Here is a 16,548-nt window from a genome sequence, read left to right as displayed (position 1 = left end):
CACTGAAACCGGGCATGTGCCCCCTCGGATTTTTCAGCCAAGTGGATTTTGCATGCAGGCTCAAATAAATTAAGCATCTTTTCATGAGTAAAATCTGAGCAGTTCACTTTTCTGAGATTTGTGCTGCTTTAATTACGTGCTTGATTGTGCACGATGGCGGATTAACTGTGTACAAAGATGACAGTTCAAAGTCCATTTCTTAATGTTTCTAAATAGATTCATCGCTAGAGGGGCTGCAAAATCATTATGTGCGCTGACTCTGAGGTTAAATATGATGCAAAAATGCATTCCTAAAATCATTTTATATAAATATGTTGGTAACAATTTACAATAACAGAGCTCAACAAATAGGACTGCTCGGTGGCCAGGGGCAAGCATGAGAGACGTTCAGGCCAGTAAAAAGTATTGTCACTTGCCCGATCGGGCCAGTGCTTGACCCTCAGTCACTAAAATATATTTTCATCAATGTATATTATTTAACATCTTGGAAGCAGACATTTACTTGGGTAGAAGACGTCGAAAGACACAATACAATATTTGGCACAATTTGCTGTCTGTTTACAGGTAAAGCAGAAAAGTTGGGAACATGTCTGTTGTATATGTATACAATTATATTTGACTTTTGAATGATTATTTTTAAATATGTGACACTGACATTTTGATATTGGGTGAACATTTTGGCAGGGTAAGTGAAAACCTGAACCACTGGCCTAACCGGGCCAGTATAAAAAACTATTTGCACTGAGCCCTGCAATAAGGTTGTATTTTTTTAACAATTACTTAATGCATTACCTAAAATGAACTAATAATTATCCGTACTTCTACAGCATTTATTAATCTTAGTTCATGTTATTTTCAGCATTTACTAATACATTTATAAAATTAAGTTTTGTATACGTAACTGTTAACATTTATTAATGCACAGTGAACTAACATGAATATCTGATTTGACAGTAACATTAAAAAGAATTAATTCATGCTGAAAAACTGTGTAATAAAACAAAAACTGTCGATAACAGCATTACTGTACATTTAGATCTGCTTACATTGCATCAAAGGTCTCTTTTTACTTCACTGTTTTGTAGTGTTGTTCATTACAACCAATCACAGACGTGACATTTTTTGTAACATACAATTAAATCATTCATAAACACTTCTCTGTCTGTGTAGTCTATAAGAATATGGCATATAAAAGGTTTTGATGTTTAATTGATGTTAATAATTATGATTACAGTATGAAGGGTAGCTTTGCACACCGCGCCCCTCTTAAAAATGTTTGGTGACCACACCGACGGCAGACACACTTTTCACTTCCCCAACACACAAACAGACAAACTCAGCAGAGCTACTTCCTATCTCTTAATGCCACACCTTTACCAGTTCCTCAACCATCTAACGAAAGAAACTGAACTATATCTACATGTATGAATGAATCATTATCCTATAAAGGGCATTTCTGTGTCAACAGGGAGATGTTGGCAGATTGCATTTGGAGACAAATTTATCTGAAACTACACTCGAGATATCCACCACCCATATATACTGATTTTCTTCCTGAGGTGTGACTACATAGATTCTCTGAGAAACTTCCTGTTTCACAAGATGATCTTGAAGTTTTGTTGTGTGTGTGTCAGCTCAAATCAGAATGATCACATGATTAGAACTCTCAGAAAACATTAACAAACATATAAAATAAAAACAAAAATTAGTTCACATGAATGTTATATATACCAGCTTATTGTCTCACCATGTTCCACACTGCTGGGGTCCGGCGAGTCAGCCCCCGCGTACGTCGTGAGTCCTCCGGATGCTTCGCTGTAGGGTTCACTGCGGTACACGCTTTCTCTGGAGCCGAACCGAACCTTTCCACTGGAGCGCGAGCTGAGGTCCGGGGATGTGTCGGACGCGCCCGGGAGATCCTCGGCTTTAGTGGGCGTCACCGTGAAGCGCACGGACGATGCCATGGTCTCCCGCACCACAGGCTGCTGCTGAGGGTCCGCCAGCGTGGTGGTTTAAAGGGTCCTACAGCGATGATGACCTGTCAACTATCAGCTGAGGATGCTGGCTGACACGTCGCCATGGAGACGGTACAGTGAAGCAGAGAAGGGTTTTGATAAATCTATGTGTGAACGCTTCTATGATTTGAACAAACTACAAGAGTCTGCTATCAGGTCAATATTAATAATGATTGATCCAGTAAATATTGGTTTTAATTGATATGGATGCTGATCATATGGATGAATAGTACACTTATTGATGTACTGAGGGAGCTGTGAATTTTTCAGCTTGTTTCATGAACCTGTTTTTCGTCTAGTCAGCAAATACTCAGATCAGGACATTATATTCATCTGGTCATAATGAAACATTCGCTGTATGAAACCATCTGACTCATTACAAATAGATGTACTTCTGTTATCCTCAATGACACAGACTGATGTCATACAGAAATTTAATGAATAAAATGTGTACGTCTGCGTGTATGTGTAGAGAAAAGACAAACAACACAAAAAGAAGCACAAGAAAAAAAATATCAAATATTTCTAGCAAACATAAAGTCTGGCTAATCCTAAACTAAAACACACCTTTGAGCTGTCTCAACCAAAAATAACTTGAACATACAGATAAGGTGGCAAAATACTGGGAATTTTCAAGGCTGGAAACTTTCCATGGGAACTAACTGGGATAAATTGGGAATTTGAAAAACTGCAGTTGCCTAAAACCGCATCATTTTGTTTAAAACAACGAGATTTAATCCAATTTCAGTTAAATTTCTACCCTGCACAATGAGCCCAAGGACTACATCAAGTCAAGTAAGTTTTAATGATAAAACTTTTCATATTTCATCTATAATATTATATACTAGTCAACATTTGAAGTGGATCAAAATGGTTTATCAAAGTTGTCCTAAGACAAGAATAGGTATTAGGGATTGGTTTTATGTAAACTTTTATTAAAGGTTTTGATCCACTTCGAATGTTGACTAGTGTAGTTTAACTAGCAAATACCAAAATGTGTTATACAGTATCTACCTAGCTAGCCAGTAAATCAGATATCTAAAAGTAAGCTAGCACTATTTGGTTGAACATTTATGAGGCTAGTTATCATGTAGCTGTGATGCTCTTTCTTCTACATTCTTCGAGTTAGTTTTCTGTTATACAAAATATATTTATTGAAAACACACACAATTATTAAGTTTATTACGTTTATTACAAGCATAATAAAGTTTATTATGCTTTTGTGTTTCTCAATAAAAGGATAAATTAAGTTCTGCTTACAATTAAATCAGTCAAGACCCATTTTTTTTTTTGGTAGTTTTACCATGCATGCATGTCTGCTTATGACCAAACAAAATGTTTGTTTGTTTGTATATGATATAGTTTATATAAATTTCCAAATAATTCCCATAATAAGTTCCAATGGAAAGTTTCTGGAAATTTACCGTAAACTTTCCACCCTATAGACTCTATAGTTTCCAATTAGGAATATTTCCAAAATTCCCCAGAATAAGTTCCAATGGAAAGTTTCTGGAAATTTACCGTAAACTTTCCACCCTATAGACTCTATAGGGTGGAAAGTTTACGGTAATATAGACAGATCTTAAAATATGCCAGTGCCATTGATTTGTCTCAACACACCTGTGACGTCTTTATCGAAGGCATGTTAAAAACAATGCTGAAACAGGGCTCAACATAAAGGACTGCCCGGTGGCCCAGGCAAGCGTGAGAGACGTTTGGGCCAGAAAAAAGTAATGTCACTTGCCCGATCGTGCCAGTGCTTTGCCCTCAGTCACTAAAATATATTTTCATCAATGTAGATTATTTAACATCTTGAAAGCAGACATTTACTTGCTATTTTGCACAATTTGCTGTCAGTTTACAGATAACGCAGAAAACTTGGGAGCCTTTTTTCGTTGGAACATGTCTGTTGTACATGTATACAATTATATTTGCCTTTTGAATTATTGTTTTTAAATGTGTGACACTGACATTTTTTTATTGGGGCCAGTGAAAATGTTGGCAGGACAAGTAAAAACCTGAACCACTGGCTTAACCAGGCCGGTATAAAAAGATATTTGCGTTGAGCCCTGTTAAAACATATTCATTTAACTAAGGCCTGGTCTTGGCTTTAGCAAAGCTTTGTCTGTGAAACCGGGTTTATAGTTTGTTATAAAGCCGGTTTATATTATTGGGCGGATGATACAGGTTTTGGTCAGGCTGGTTAAAAACTGGTTAACCACTGCATACCACCAATAAACTAATTACTATTCCAACCACCCAAAAGATATAAAGCAGGGTCCTTTTAATCGGATTATTATTCTTTAATCTGTTTGAATAAATAACTAGTCAAACATATCAACTACTAGAGAAAACTGAAGATTGCATTAACTGCGCAAAGACAGACAGGTGTTCATTCAAGTCTCTGACAGCTGTCAATCACGTCACTTCCTGCTAATAACAAACCTGACTAAATACAAAGAAATAGCTCAGATGTGTAAACGGATCCAGATCAGTGCATAACAAACACACGCGATTTCTACATGTATGATGAAGCCCAAAAACACTTCAGATACGTTAGGCAGCTAAAATGCTATCTAGGTTGGCAGCTAAACCCAAAACGTTGTCTAGTTTGACAGATCATAAGGATTTTAAGATTGTAATCCCTAAAATGAAGCATAGCTAACCGGAAGACGTTTCATATTTACACTTTTATAAAAAATACCCCAGTGCGTAAATATACAATCATTCAGTGCCATGTTACGACGCCCATAAACACCGCGCTGGATCCTGCGACACTTTCTGTCAGCGGGCGCGCACACCTGAGTAGCTCCATTAAGCCAATTAAAATCACCCTCACACTCTCACGAAAGTGGGTCAAATGTCCAAAATGTGCACGTAAAGTGAAAAGCCGGTCACCTTAACACAAACACACGCGCGTCTCTGTGTCACAATGTTCGTCGGCGCGTATAAACACGCGCGCATGTTTTAAACCAGTATGAACCAGCCTCGTCGTTTACTTGCGATCAACGTGAACGATAGATTATAGTTAAAAACTCAATTACCTGTTGTCACTGACCCTCTTAGATCCAGATCGACACGTCGGTTCCGTTCATCTACATCAATCTCCGGAACCGAATCAAATCAGAACGTTTAACTATCTGACTGACTGCGGAGAAATACGCGCTCCCGACAGGCGCGTTCTGTTACGTCACCGCGTGTGCTTCGTCACTCACGCATAGAGGGAAATGTAGTTCATTGTAGTTTTTGTTTGCATCTAGCTTCCAGGACACATTTTTTGTCAGCTTCTTTTTTCAATGTTAGCAAAATTATTAACTTTAATAATTCCATTCACCGGCGGCGTTAAAATCCAAAAACAACATTTTATTTCATATGAAGGTTCGTGTTAACAATGATAACAAAAACATTCTTGTTGACAAATCTACAAATAGAAATAATACCATAAATGATAGATGAATAAGTAAACATTATAAATGTAATGATTAATAAAGGTCCATTGATGGTCAGCTGTGTTTAGAGGACGGGTCGCGGTTGTTGTGTCAACAGAAGCCCGAAGCGTTTCTTTATGGTCACGCGGTGTCTGGAGAATTTGTCATCAGGAGAAAATCGGGCCGGATGAGCCGAACTCGTGGGCTGACCGGACGGATCCACTTTCTGCCAGAAAGGAAAACAGATTGTAAAATGTTAAACATTTATCAGGGTTTCTTTTTAATTTTCAAGTACCATGGAGTACAACATAAATAGCATGACTTAGAAACAATAATGAAGCTCTTTCTGACCCAATAATCACTTTTAATCACCGTGGTATTGCAATGTGATTATACCACCTTAGGCTAACGTTACCATGATATCGCTGCAGTACTTTACCTTCTAATCATGCTAACAAACAGTAATAACTAGTCACTTGTCTATACCTAATCTCATATTAATAACTCAGGAATGTTTATTATATACATGCTTAGTGGATATAAACAGTGTTCATGCTGAAAGAAAAATGCGGACTTACCTTCAGAGTATAAACTCTGTCACCGTTCTCATCCAAAAAATACTGCAGGAACATGATCTCGCTTTCTCTGTCACACACAAGATTATCAATTAAATAGTAACACAAAAACATTCATCAAAACAGAGAGAAAACATATAAATAGCAAAGAAACTTACGACCACACGTGTACAGCTGAACGCACTGCTAACCGGATGTGTGCGGGCGTGGCGCAGGGGATTATGGGAAATTGAGTCTTTCGACGCTTAGATGTTAAGAACGACTGCCCCCTATTGTAAGAGAAAATAGAACCTAAAAAAGATTACATGATAACATTAAATAAAATTAAAACATTATTTAAACTTTAAGCATCATAAATATAATATAATAACGCGTGATAAAAATACAAATTAATAATATCTAATATTAATATTAAGATAACATATAATTCATATTAATAACTTTTAAATGTATTTTTTTATGTAGGAACGTAATTAGCAGTATTAAAAAGTGTGTTTGTGTTACTATATTACTGTCTAATATTTGCTTGTTTTTGAAATTGTGCTGTTTTGAATTTGTGTTTGTCAAGTTTGTTGGATCTCTGTCCTGTTCAACAGTCTGCGATGAAACAGGTTTGATCAATTCTCGTGTTTTGGTTATTTACTAATTCCTTTCTCGAGTTACTAATGTTGTATGTATAAAACACAGAGGTAGTGAAGTATTTTTACTCTACTCAAGTACATTCTTTGAGTATATATAATAAACTTCACTACTTCTTTATTCCACGACATTTCATTCAATTGCATTTAATTATATCCAAATCGAGTCCTTTTTGACTTGTACTTAAGTAAGAAAGTTCTAGCCTTCTTAAGTATTAAATGTAAAACAACAAGTGTATTTATAAAGTGTAGTGAAGTAAAGAGTATGATATTATGCTATGGAGTGTAAAGTATGTTTTCAAAAACAAAAACAAAAAAACTCTTTCAAAGTACAGATAGGCCTGCTTGAAAAATGTACTCAGGCAGAAAGTCAAAAAAACTGTCCACCTTTGATAAACTGTAAAAGTATGTAAATCAGACCGATTTTTGCTAATCAAAACTTAAAACAGTGAACAGTGAAAAGAACAGTTTGGAGTAAAAAGTGTTTGTTTAACAAATTATAATATTTAACTAATTTAACACATTCATTATGATATTTGTCTTATAATGTCATGGATGAAAAGATAAATGGTTGATTTTATATAAATATGTGAAAGGCTGTCTGTATTCAGATGGACACAATATGCAAACATATAAATATATTATTTTAAATACAAAAAATGGCCAACAAAAAAATTCTGAAATATATTTTAAATATGTTTACAAGAAATGTATTTTTCACCAATATATTTTTTTCTGTATGGGTTGTAAAATTAGAAATTTATTTGTTGCCCCTGAAGCATTTCGAAATATATGTTAGGTTAAAACTAAATATATTTTCACATTCAAAAATATATTTAATTAAGCTTTACATAAATGTATATTTAAAACATATTTTTGGCCAAATAATTTTTTGCCATATAGGAAGTATTTTTTCCAAAGAAAAAGACATTTTTGTGAAAAACACATTTTTGTAAACATATTATAAAATATATTTGAGCACATATATGTTGACCATTTTTGTATATTTTGAAATATATTTAAAATTATATTTGAAAATGATTTTTTGCTGTATGGAGAAAGTGTTTATTTAACACATTAATTATAATATTTTTTATTAGATATAATGTTGTGCATGAAAATATAAATGGTTGATTTAATATCAATATATACTCTTTATTAAGATGTACATTATATATATATATTTATACCATGGGTCTGTTGAATGCTATATTCTGATTGGCTGAGAAATATTCTGGGGGTGTTGATTATTTTTCTGTAAACTGCACACCTGACCTTTCAAATGTCTTAAAATAACCACCGGAGCAATGTTTGTGGTAACCGTGGTATAAGAGGAATAATTGACTTTGGTCCTTTGAGTTATTTGAAAATAATGCACACCCGTGGTGTAACGGTTGGCATTACCACCTTGGGTGTTCATTATTTTTTTATAATTCAACGGCTCGTCGTCAATTATTCCTTACATACATTATGTATCTGTCATTTCAATAAATATAGAGACATGGTAGTGCTGGATATACCACAATGGATCCAGATCTGATTTGATAATACAGTATATGTTTTATATTCTTGCAGTTTTCTTTATTACAGTGTATTCAAGGTATAGGCCTATACATTTTTATCACTATGTCTGTTCCTAAGGACCTTTTGTACTCCTAACCAAATGCACTTCCAAATGAAGTACAGTAGCACATCATGTTCATATATATTGTGTGATATATCATTTTATAAACTTTTTCTTACATATGTATAACCTGTTTTCTTTAGATGGTGAGCCTCCAATCGCACATGAAACATCAGAAGTCTGGAGATGATTCTGAGAGTTTAACTCCATCAGCTTTACTGGATCTAACAGATCAATCTCATAGAGATTTCAGTTCAGAAATGTCAAACACTGAACATCTCAATGCTGAACATCCTTTCCCTATAGATGATGTATCATGGATAGAAAACTATTCACTACTTGACTACCTGACTTCAGATCAGTCTGATGACACGTGGGACAAAAGTCTGAATGCACTGGGGGTCGCCTGTAGTCCTCTTCATCTATCTGAAGTTTTACAACCACTGTCAAGTGAAGAGACACTAGATGTTGATCTTAATGCTGCATTGATCTCTGATGAATTATTTCAGCTGTTTGATCAGAAACCTGTTCACATATCAGAAGAGCATCAACAGATTTACCCATCAGCAGATCTCCAGCCACGTCCTTCAGAAGTCCCTGGATCATTAGTCTGGATGGAGACTTTTCCTAATTGTCCTCCTTATGTTTTTCCTCATCCTACTCCAGCCATGCCTGTACTAGCAGCCTCTTTTAACCCACACTACCCAACTCCAATGGAGTTCAACACAATCCATAACCATCCTCAGAATTCCCCTCACTTCATTCACATACCTCAACTAACATATTTCCCAACAATTCACCAGTTAAACACTAACTTCAACGACCCCCTAATATATCTCGTCAAATCAGACTGCACCTGTCTAATGCATCAACCAAACCCGTCCTATCCCTTCCATCCTCCACATGTCAATGTCAGCTTTTCACCTCATCTGTCTGTTCTGAATCCTGATCCCCCCACATCATCATACCTAAATACAGCCGTCCATCAGCCAATGAATGCTGTCCGTCATCCAGAAGTCATCCAAGCCCCTCACAGTAGTCAGTCCTCGTGGGCACCGTTTAATACTTCATTTCCTCATGACGTACACCAGAACTTCAGACTGTGGCAGAGATTTTGTGAAACAGCTCGAGATTTTTACTCCAGCACTCCAAATGTTGAAGCTTTGGCTTGTTTCTTCATGTAAGTACATAAACATTATCAACATATTTCAAATTAATTAAATTAACCAGTCAAAGTTGGTCAGACTGGTCTGGAACGATGGTTTTCGAGGGGTTTTTGTACAGTTAAACTGGGAGACCTGCTTAGTTAGGTGCAGCAATACAGCAAAATTAAATTCATTGACCAAAAATATGTTTTAAATATATGCTAAATACATTTAGTAGAAAATAAAGTTTAATTAAATATATTTTTGAATGTGAAAATATATTTATTTTTAACTTTTATATATTAGCATATATTTCAAAATGTATTTCAGGGGCAACAAATACATTTATAACTTTACAACCCATATGGCAATATTTTTCCTGACCAAAAAAGAAAAGTTTGTATAAAATGTATAAAGTATAAGATGTATAAGTGTGTATTAAGTATAAATTATAAGTATATTTTTGCAGTTGAAAATATATTTAATTTGAACCTTTTATTGTAACAGGTTTGAAACAAACAAAGTTTTTTTTCCAGTGCAATGTGAATATAAATGCTTTAAAAATATTTTTCAGCACATATATTTTTGGCCAATTTTTGTTTATTTTGAAAGAAATTTAAAATTATGTTTGAAAATATATATTATAAAAATAGAATATAAAAATATATTTTTTGCATATGGGCTGGGTAGTCTGATCTGGTTTATCTACAGGGTTAAACTGTATGAATGTTCTTAATCTGCATTGTCTTTTTTATATGCATATATTTGTGTGGATTTATATATCAGGGGTCTCCATCCTTTTTGTGAGCAAGGGCTACCACAATGGATAAAATAATCTGGAGGGCTACTTTTTGATATAGTCTACTCCAAACTTTTTGGTTTTACTTGTTGATTTTATTTTATTTGTTGATATGTTTTATCATCGTTTAAAATGTTAACATGCATAAAAGAAACAAGCGGATATAAAATATGTAATAAATAGTATAATGTGCTTCGGCGGGCAACTCAAAGACACTGTGCGGGCATTATGTTGGAGACCCACTAATAACAGTTTCGTGAATTAATAAATGTAAATTAAACTTTACTAATGCACAATGAACTAACACGAATAACTCTACTGGCATTAACTAAAATTCATAAATTATATTGTTCACTGTTAGTCCATAAAGGATTTGCTAAAGTTATAACAAACACAACCTTATTGTAAAGTGTTATTGTATCATTATTAAATAGAAACAATATTTCAGAATCGTTGAGATGTATCATGAGGAAATGTGATTTGTTTTCAGACACGTGATTGGCTCTCTCACACATCTTCATTCAGATCTTTTGTTTGATACAGCGGTGAATGTGGCCATACAGGAGTGGAGTAAAACCTCAACATACGAACGAGAAAAATATTACACAGCTGCCAAACAGTGAGTTCTGTCCATACATCTATCAGGAGAATAAAACAATCATCAAACTTTTATTCACTGATCATCCTCTCATGTGTTTGTGTCTTCACAGGTTTATTGAGTTAAGAAAACAGCACAGAAGAAACACAAGAGCAAAACATCTCAAAACCAAACACAGCCATAAGACTTCTGCTCGGACCTATAAACCCAGAGGTCAGAAATCATGAAAGTGAATTCATAAATCCACCCAATCTAGCAAACAAAAACATATATTATATGCAAAAAAGGCCAACAATATATGTGCTGAAATATATTTTTTGCATTTGTTTAGAAAAATGTATTTTTAATTTTGTTTGTATATTTTGAAACATATTTTAAAGCATTTATATTTACATAAAATAATAATAATAATAATAATAATAATAAGTGTTTATTTGACACGGACAAATGCATAAAACATTGCTTTATAAAAAATACAAAGTAGATGCCATGCATACAGGTTTATAGCCAAGACTAATTTGCAACCCCTGTCCCTGGTTAAGCTTGTAAGGTTAAAACAGAGATTACAGAGTATTGAAGCACACATTTATAGCTATTAAAATATATACAATAAATACATCAAATAAGATGTGGGCTTAAACAGATGTAGTAATCACTATAAAACAGAATCTAAACAAATTTAGCATACAATTGAGTTGTAGCCTGTATAGTCAGTGTTCACGAAGTTGTTTCAGTTTTAGCCATTGCTTTAAATGTGTATTAAAAACCTTGAGTCCTTTCAGTGTTTTAATTTCTAATGGTAAAGCATTCCACCATTTTATGCCTCTTACTAAAAGTGATGTCTGACCAAATGTTGTTCTACGTTTTGCGACTATACAGTTTCCACTTATCTAGTTCTTATTCTGCCCTTTTGTTGCACTACTAGTTGACCGAATATTTCTGGTACAAGGTTATTTATACACTTAAAAATTTGTTTTAAAAATGAATAATTAAAAAAACTGTCAAAACTGAATATATTATGCTTCCTAACGATTATGCAATGGTGCCATCTTATAGGTTTCTGGTCCATTACTTTTAATGCTTGTTTATATAATTGGTGTAATTGTTGTTTGATTGGCCTGACCCCAAACAGTAATGCAGTATGATAGATGAGAAAATATCATAGAATGCATAAATTGCTGTGCTGCCTTAATGGGTATATATTGTCTTATTTATCTGAAGCAGTTTAAGTTTGTCTTGACAGTTCTGCACAGTCATGACTATCAAACTTAAGATGAGAATATAAAGTAACCCCTAAACGTGTAAATTCATGTACCTCTTTTATCTCCTTCTCGTCAATCTTTATTCTAAAATTTTCATTGATCTTTCTTTTTATTGAAAAACACAGAGACTGTCTTATCATAGTTCAGGGTCAGATGATTATTTCGAAGCCACTGTGATACACCATCCAGTTATTTTGAAAGCATCTCAGCTGCAATCTGAGGAGTTTTTGCTGAGACATATATAATTGTGTCATCTGGTACATTTGGCATTTAGCCTTTTTGCAACTGTCCGGAAGATAATTTATATATAAACTAAAAAGTAAAGGGCCTAAAATTGAGCCTTGTGGAATTCCGATTCGACAAGTTTGAATAGATGACTGGATGGAATTTATTCTAACACACTGCTGCCGGTGTTCTAGGTATGATTTGGTCTGATTTATTTAAAAGAATTTTGTGGTTCACAGTGTCAAAGGCTTTTTTCAAGTCCAGAAATACTGCTCCCACTACATTACCTACATTGCATTAGAAGAAAAACTTCTTTTCAAATCTGTTGTTTACAAGTTTGTAACAATTACAATTAAAAATATTTTTTCAATTGCAAAAAATATTTTATACATTATATACTTATTCTTTATACATTGTAAAACAAAATGCAGCATGAAGTTAAAACAACTTGATTTTGCAAGTCAATTCAACCTACTATGAATAAAAATATATATATGTTGATTTGACAAAAATGCTGCCGTTTTTACAGTGTACATTTTATACAAACTTTAATATTTTGCCCAGGAAAAATATATTTTTTTGTTGTATGGGTTGTAAAAAGATAAATGTATTTGTTGCCTGTGAAATACATTTTGAAATATGTGTCAATATATGATGGTTAAAACTAAATATATTTTTGAATTTGAAAATATATTTAATTAAGCTTTACTTTGTACAAAATTTATTTAGCATATACACTGCTCAAAAAAAATAAAGGGAACACTTACACAACATGATAGGTGTGTTCGACTTCATGCGGCGCCGTAAGAACCTTCAGCCGGATGACGTCAAAGTACAGCGAGAGCGATTTAAAGGAGATTCCTCCGTATGAGTTCGCGGTACTTTGACGTCATCCGGCTGAAGGTTCTTACGGCGCCGCATGAAGTCGAACAAGCCTATTGTAACTCCAAGTCAATCACACTTCTGTGAAATCAAACTTTCCACTTAAGAAGCAACATTGATTGACAATCTATTTCACATGCTGTTGTGCAAATGGAATAGATAACAGGTGGAAATTATAGACAATTAGCAATAAAGGAGTGGTTCTGCAGGTGTTGACCACAGACCATTCTCAGTTCCTATGCTTCCTGGCTGATGTTTTGGTCACTTTTGAATGCTGGCGGTGCTTTCACTCTATTGGTAGCATGAGACGGAGTCTACAACCCACACAAATGGCTCAAGTAGTGCAGCTCATCCAGGATGGCACATCAATGCGAGCTGTGGCAAAAAGGTTTGCTGTGTCTGTCAGCATAGTGTCCAGAGCATGGAGGCGCTACCAGGAGACAGGCCAGTACATCTGGAGATGTGGAAGAGGGCATAGGAGGGCAACAACCCAGCAGCAGGACCGCTACTTCCACCTTTGTGCAAAGAGGAGCAGGAGGAGCACTGAAAAATCACCTCCAGCAGGCCACAAATGTGCATGTGTCTGCTCAAACGGTCAGAAACAGACTACATGAGGGTGGTATGAGGGACCGATATCCACTGGTGGGGGTTGTGCTTACAGCCCAACACCGTGCAGAACATTTGGCATTTTCCAGATAAAACCAAGATCGGCAAATTCACCACTGGCGCCCTGTGCTGCTCTTCATAGATGAAAGCAGGTTCACACTGAGCATGTGATAGATGTGACAGTCTGGAGATGCCGTGGAGAACATTCTGCTGCCTACAACATCCTCTAGCATTACCGGTTTGGCGGTGGGTCAGTAATGGTGTGGGGTGGCATTTCTTTGGGGGGGCCACACAGCCCTCCATGTGCTCGACAGTGGTAGCCTGGCTGCCATTAGGTGTGGAGATGAGATCCTTAGACCCCTTGTGAGACCATATGCTGGTGCGGTTGGCCCTGGGTTCCTCCAAATGCAAGACAACGCTAGACCTCGTGTGGCTGGAGTGTGTCAGGAGTTCTTGAAAGAGGAAGACATTGATGCTATGAACTGGCCCGCCCATTCCCAAAACCTGAATCCAATCTGGGACATCATTCACCAACACCATGTTGCACCACAGACTGTCTAGGAGTTGGAGGATGCTTTAGTCCAGGTCTGGGAGGAGATCCCTCAGGAGACCATTCGCCACCTCATCAGGAGCATGCATAGGTGTTGTAGGGAGGTCATACACACACTACTGAACCTCATTTTGACTTGTTTTAAGGACATTACATCAAAGTTGGATCAGCCTGTAGTGTGGTTTTTCACTTCAATTTTGAGTGTGACTTCAAATCCAGACCTCCATGGGTTGATCAATTTGATTTCCATTGATCATTTTTGTGTGATTTTGTTGGCAACACTTTCAACTATGTAAAGAAAAAAGTATTTCATAAAATTATTTCATTCATTCAGATCTAGGATGTGTTATTTTGGTGTTCCCTTTATTTTTTTGAGCAGTGTATTTAAAACATATTTTTTGGCCAAAGAAATGTTTTTGGCGTATGTGGAGTTTTACTTTATTCTGCTTTAAAGTGTCAATAATTATGAATTTACATTTCTCTCAGTGTTTATAAGAGGATCAGTGTGTTACCCAGCATGCTCTCTGATGTTTTAAGGTGGTGTCCTGCGGTACAGCTCAGGTAAAGAGAAGATCTGTCAGGATTTACCTGCTCATGATCTGACACAGAGAGCACTGGAGGAGGTGATGAATGATCTGAAGTCAGAGGTCACTGAAGGTCATCAGGTGAATACTGAAGCATGTGTGCAGTACCTCAATGAAGTCTTCAACCAGAATGAGTTTATTTCTCAGGTAAATCTGTGTAATACAGTCTGTAAGTTTGAAACGGTATCTACAAGTAGAAAGCGAAACAAAACAAAGTTGAAATTAAAGGATTACTCCACTTTCATAAAAAAATCCTAGGATCTTCTTTTATCCTTTAAGAGCATTAAATGTAGTTTTAGTAAGTAAAATAGCGTATGATATATATAATTGCAGATTAATCTGAATGTCCTCTCGCTCTCTCAGGATCACAGGATACAGAAAGCTCATCAGGTGTCCATCACTCCACCTGCATTAACAAACAGCCTCCTGCAGGAGATTGTGAAGAATGATGGACATCTGATGCAACATCAGGACCACAGCCACCATACTGAGTTCCAGATGTTATCTACACTTTCTCCGTCTTTCTCACCTTTATCAGGGAGTTTTGATCAAGGCGATTGGAAGGATCACAGCTCATTCATCAGGGACGGCGTTCAATCTGCTCCTCAGGAGATCAGTCTGGATGTTCATGATAACACTGCAGGCCAGACGGACGAGTCCAACTCTCAATCGGTTTGCTTCAGCCTTCAAAACCACAACAAACAAGCAACAAATCACCTCACCATGAAACATTGTTTAGGAGAATCTTCAAACTCAAACACAGTATGGAAGTGAAACACACTGCACCACGATGGACATAAAAACACCTGCAATGAATCACAGTGACGTGGATTAAAATATTCTCACAGCCGGACGATGAACCAAATGAAGTTCAGCAACTGTACCAAACATCACACAGAAAGAGAGAAAGAAGAAAATGAATAAATGTCATAAAATGATAAAAGTGTGTTTTTTGGTTTAACTCTTGGTCAATACTTGGGCAATTCTACTGAATCGGTGCCATTTGCATGTTGTAACTCGTCAAAATTGAAGTTCATTTTTTATTTTTTTATAACACTTAATGTAATAGCACACACATTTTTTCTTTTCAAAACGAGTATTGGTCTATCTCAGGTAACCAGCTTATTTTTTAACATGTTTTTTAAAATGTGCTATTTTTTAAAATGCAAATGAGCTGATGAAATGCAAACACTGATCCCCATAATGGCGGTTTGTTGAAATTAAAACTTAATTGTGCTGTCAATTATTTTCTCTTTCTCTCTGCATTAAATATCAGTGCTGGGGTTGGATAGTGCAGATTATGCGGTGGTGTTATTATAATAAGATCCCCTTCTGACATCACAATGGGGGCCAAATTTCAATGACCTATTTTTAACTGAAGTCATTAAGATAAACATTGCATCAACATTATAAAATAAACAGAAAAGAAAATGAGAAGTGACTTTTCTTCACATGACCTTCAGGAGATCCAGATGATGTCACTTCTTCCTGAAAATGTGACTTGTGAGATTTCTAGATTTTCAGAGGGGGGGACGTGTTGGGGACATGACTAAAATGTGCTATTTATCTAAAATATTATGTTTTTAATGCTAATTTTAAGCAATAGGATATGGACCC

General features: G+C 35.6%; 3 protein-coding genes across 5 annotated transcripts in view; 1 reads left to right on the top strand and 2 right to left on the bottom strand.

Moving 5' to 3' along the window:
- The window catches only part of LOC129453708 (solute carrier family 12 member 6), a 30,705-nt gene extending 25,497 nt beyond the window's left edge, over positions 1–5,208 (bottom strand). Inside the window, exons 1-2 of one of the 2 annotated variants that reach the window (XM_055218049.2) lie at positions 5,060–5,208; positions 1,748–2,471 (exon numbers count right to left, since the gene is read on the bottom strand). In XM_055218049.2, coding sequence (XP_055074024.2) covers positions 1,748–1,964 — 217 coding nt within the window. In that variant the 5' untranslated portion in view covers positions 1,965–2,471; positions 5,060–5,208. The remainder of the gene's footprint in view (positions 1–1,747; positions 2,472–5,059) is intronic. The other variant, XM_055218056.2, reaches the window with a different exon arrangement.
- Positions 5,209–5,357: 149 nt separating this feature from the next.
- nop10 (NOP10 ribonucleoprotein homolog (yeast)) lies at positions 5,358–6,271 on the bottom strand. The gene is made up of 3 exons (XM_055218123.2): positions 6,177–6,271; positions 6,022–6,088; positions 5,358–5,669 (listed from the first exon to the last, which is right to left on the bottom strand). Exons 2-3 carry the CDS (start codon positions 6,073–6,075, stop codon positions 5,529–5,531), a joined length of 195 nt encoding a protein of 64 aa, XP_055074098.1. The 5' UTR covers positions 6,076–6,088; positions 6,177–6,271; the 3' UTR covers positions 5,358–5,528.
- Positions 6,272–6,511: 240 nt separating this feature from the next.
- LOC129453727 (uncharacterized) lies at positions 6,512–16,272 on the top strand. 2 transcript variants are annotated; one of them, XM_055218084.2, is made up of 6 exons: positions 6,512–6,629; positions 8,424–9,460; positions 10,715–10,843; positions 10,935–11,035; positions 14,885–15,012; positions 15,295–16,272. In XM_055218084.2, the coding sequence occupies exons 1-6, from the start codon at positions 6,621–6,623 to the stop codon at positions 15,703–15,705; spliced, it is 1,815 nt and encodes a 604-aa protein (XP_055074059.2). In that variant the 5' UTR covers positions 6,512–6,620; the 3' UTR covers positions 15,706–16,272. The 2 variants fall into 2 exon arrangements, with proteins under 2 accessions (XP_055074059.2, XP_055074055.2); XM_055218080.2 differs by having other exon boundaries at positions 14,885–15,078.
- Positions 16,273–16,548: the final 276 nt, after the last annotated feature.

This window comes from Misgurnus anguillicaudatus, chromosome 21, assembly GCF_027580225.2.
Source record: "Misgurnus anguillicaudatus chromosome 21, ASM2758022v2, whole genome shotgun sequence".
NCBI lineage: Eukaryota > Metazoa > Chordata > Actinopteri > Cypriniformes > Cobitidae > Misgurnus > Misgurnus anguillicaudatus.
The sequence above is the reverse complement of the archived record's forward strand: the minus strand, read 5'-3'. Positions and strand labels throughout refer to the sequence as shown.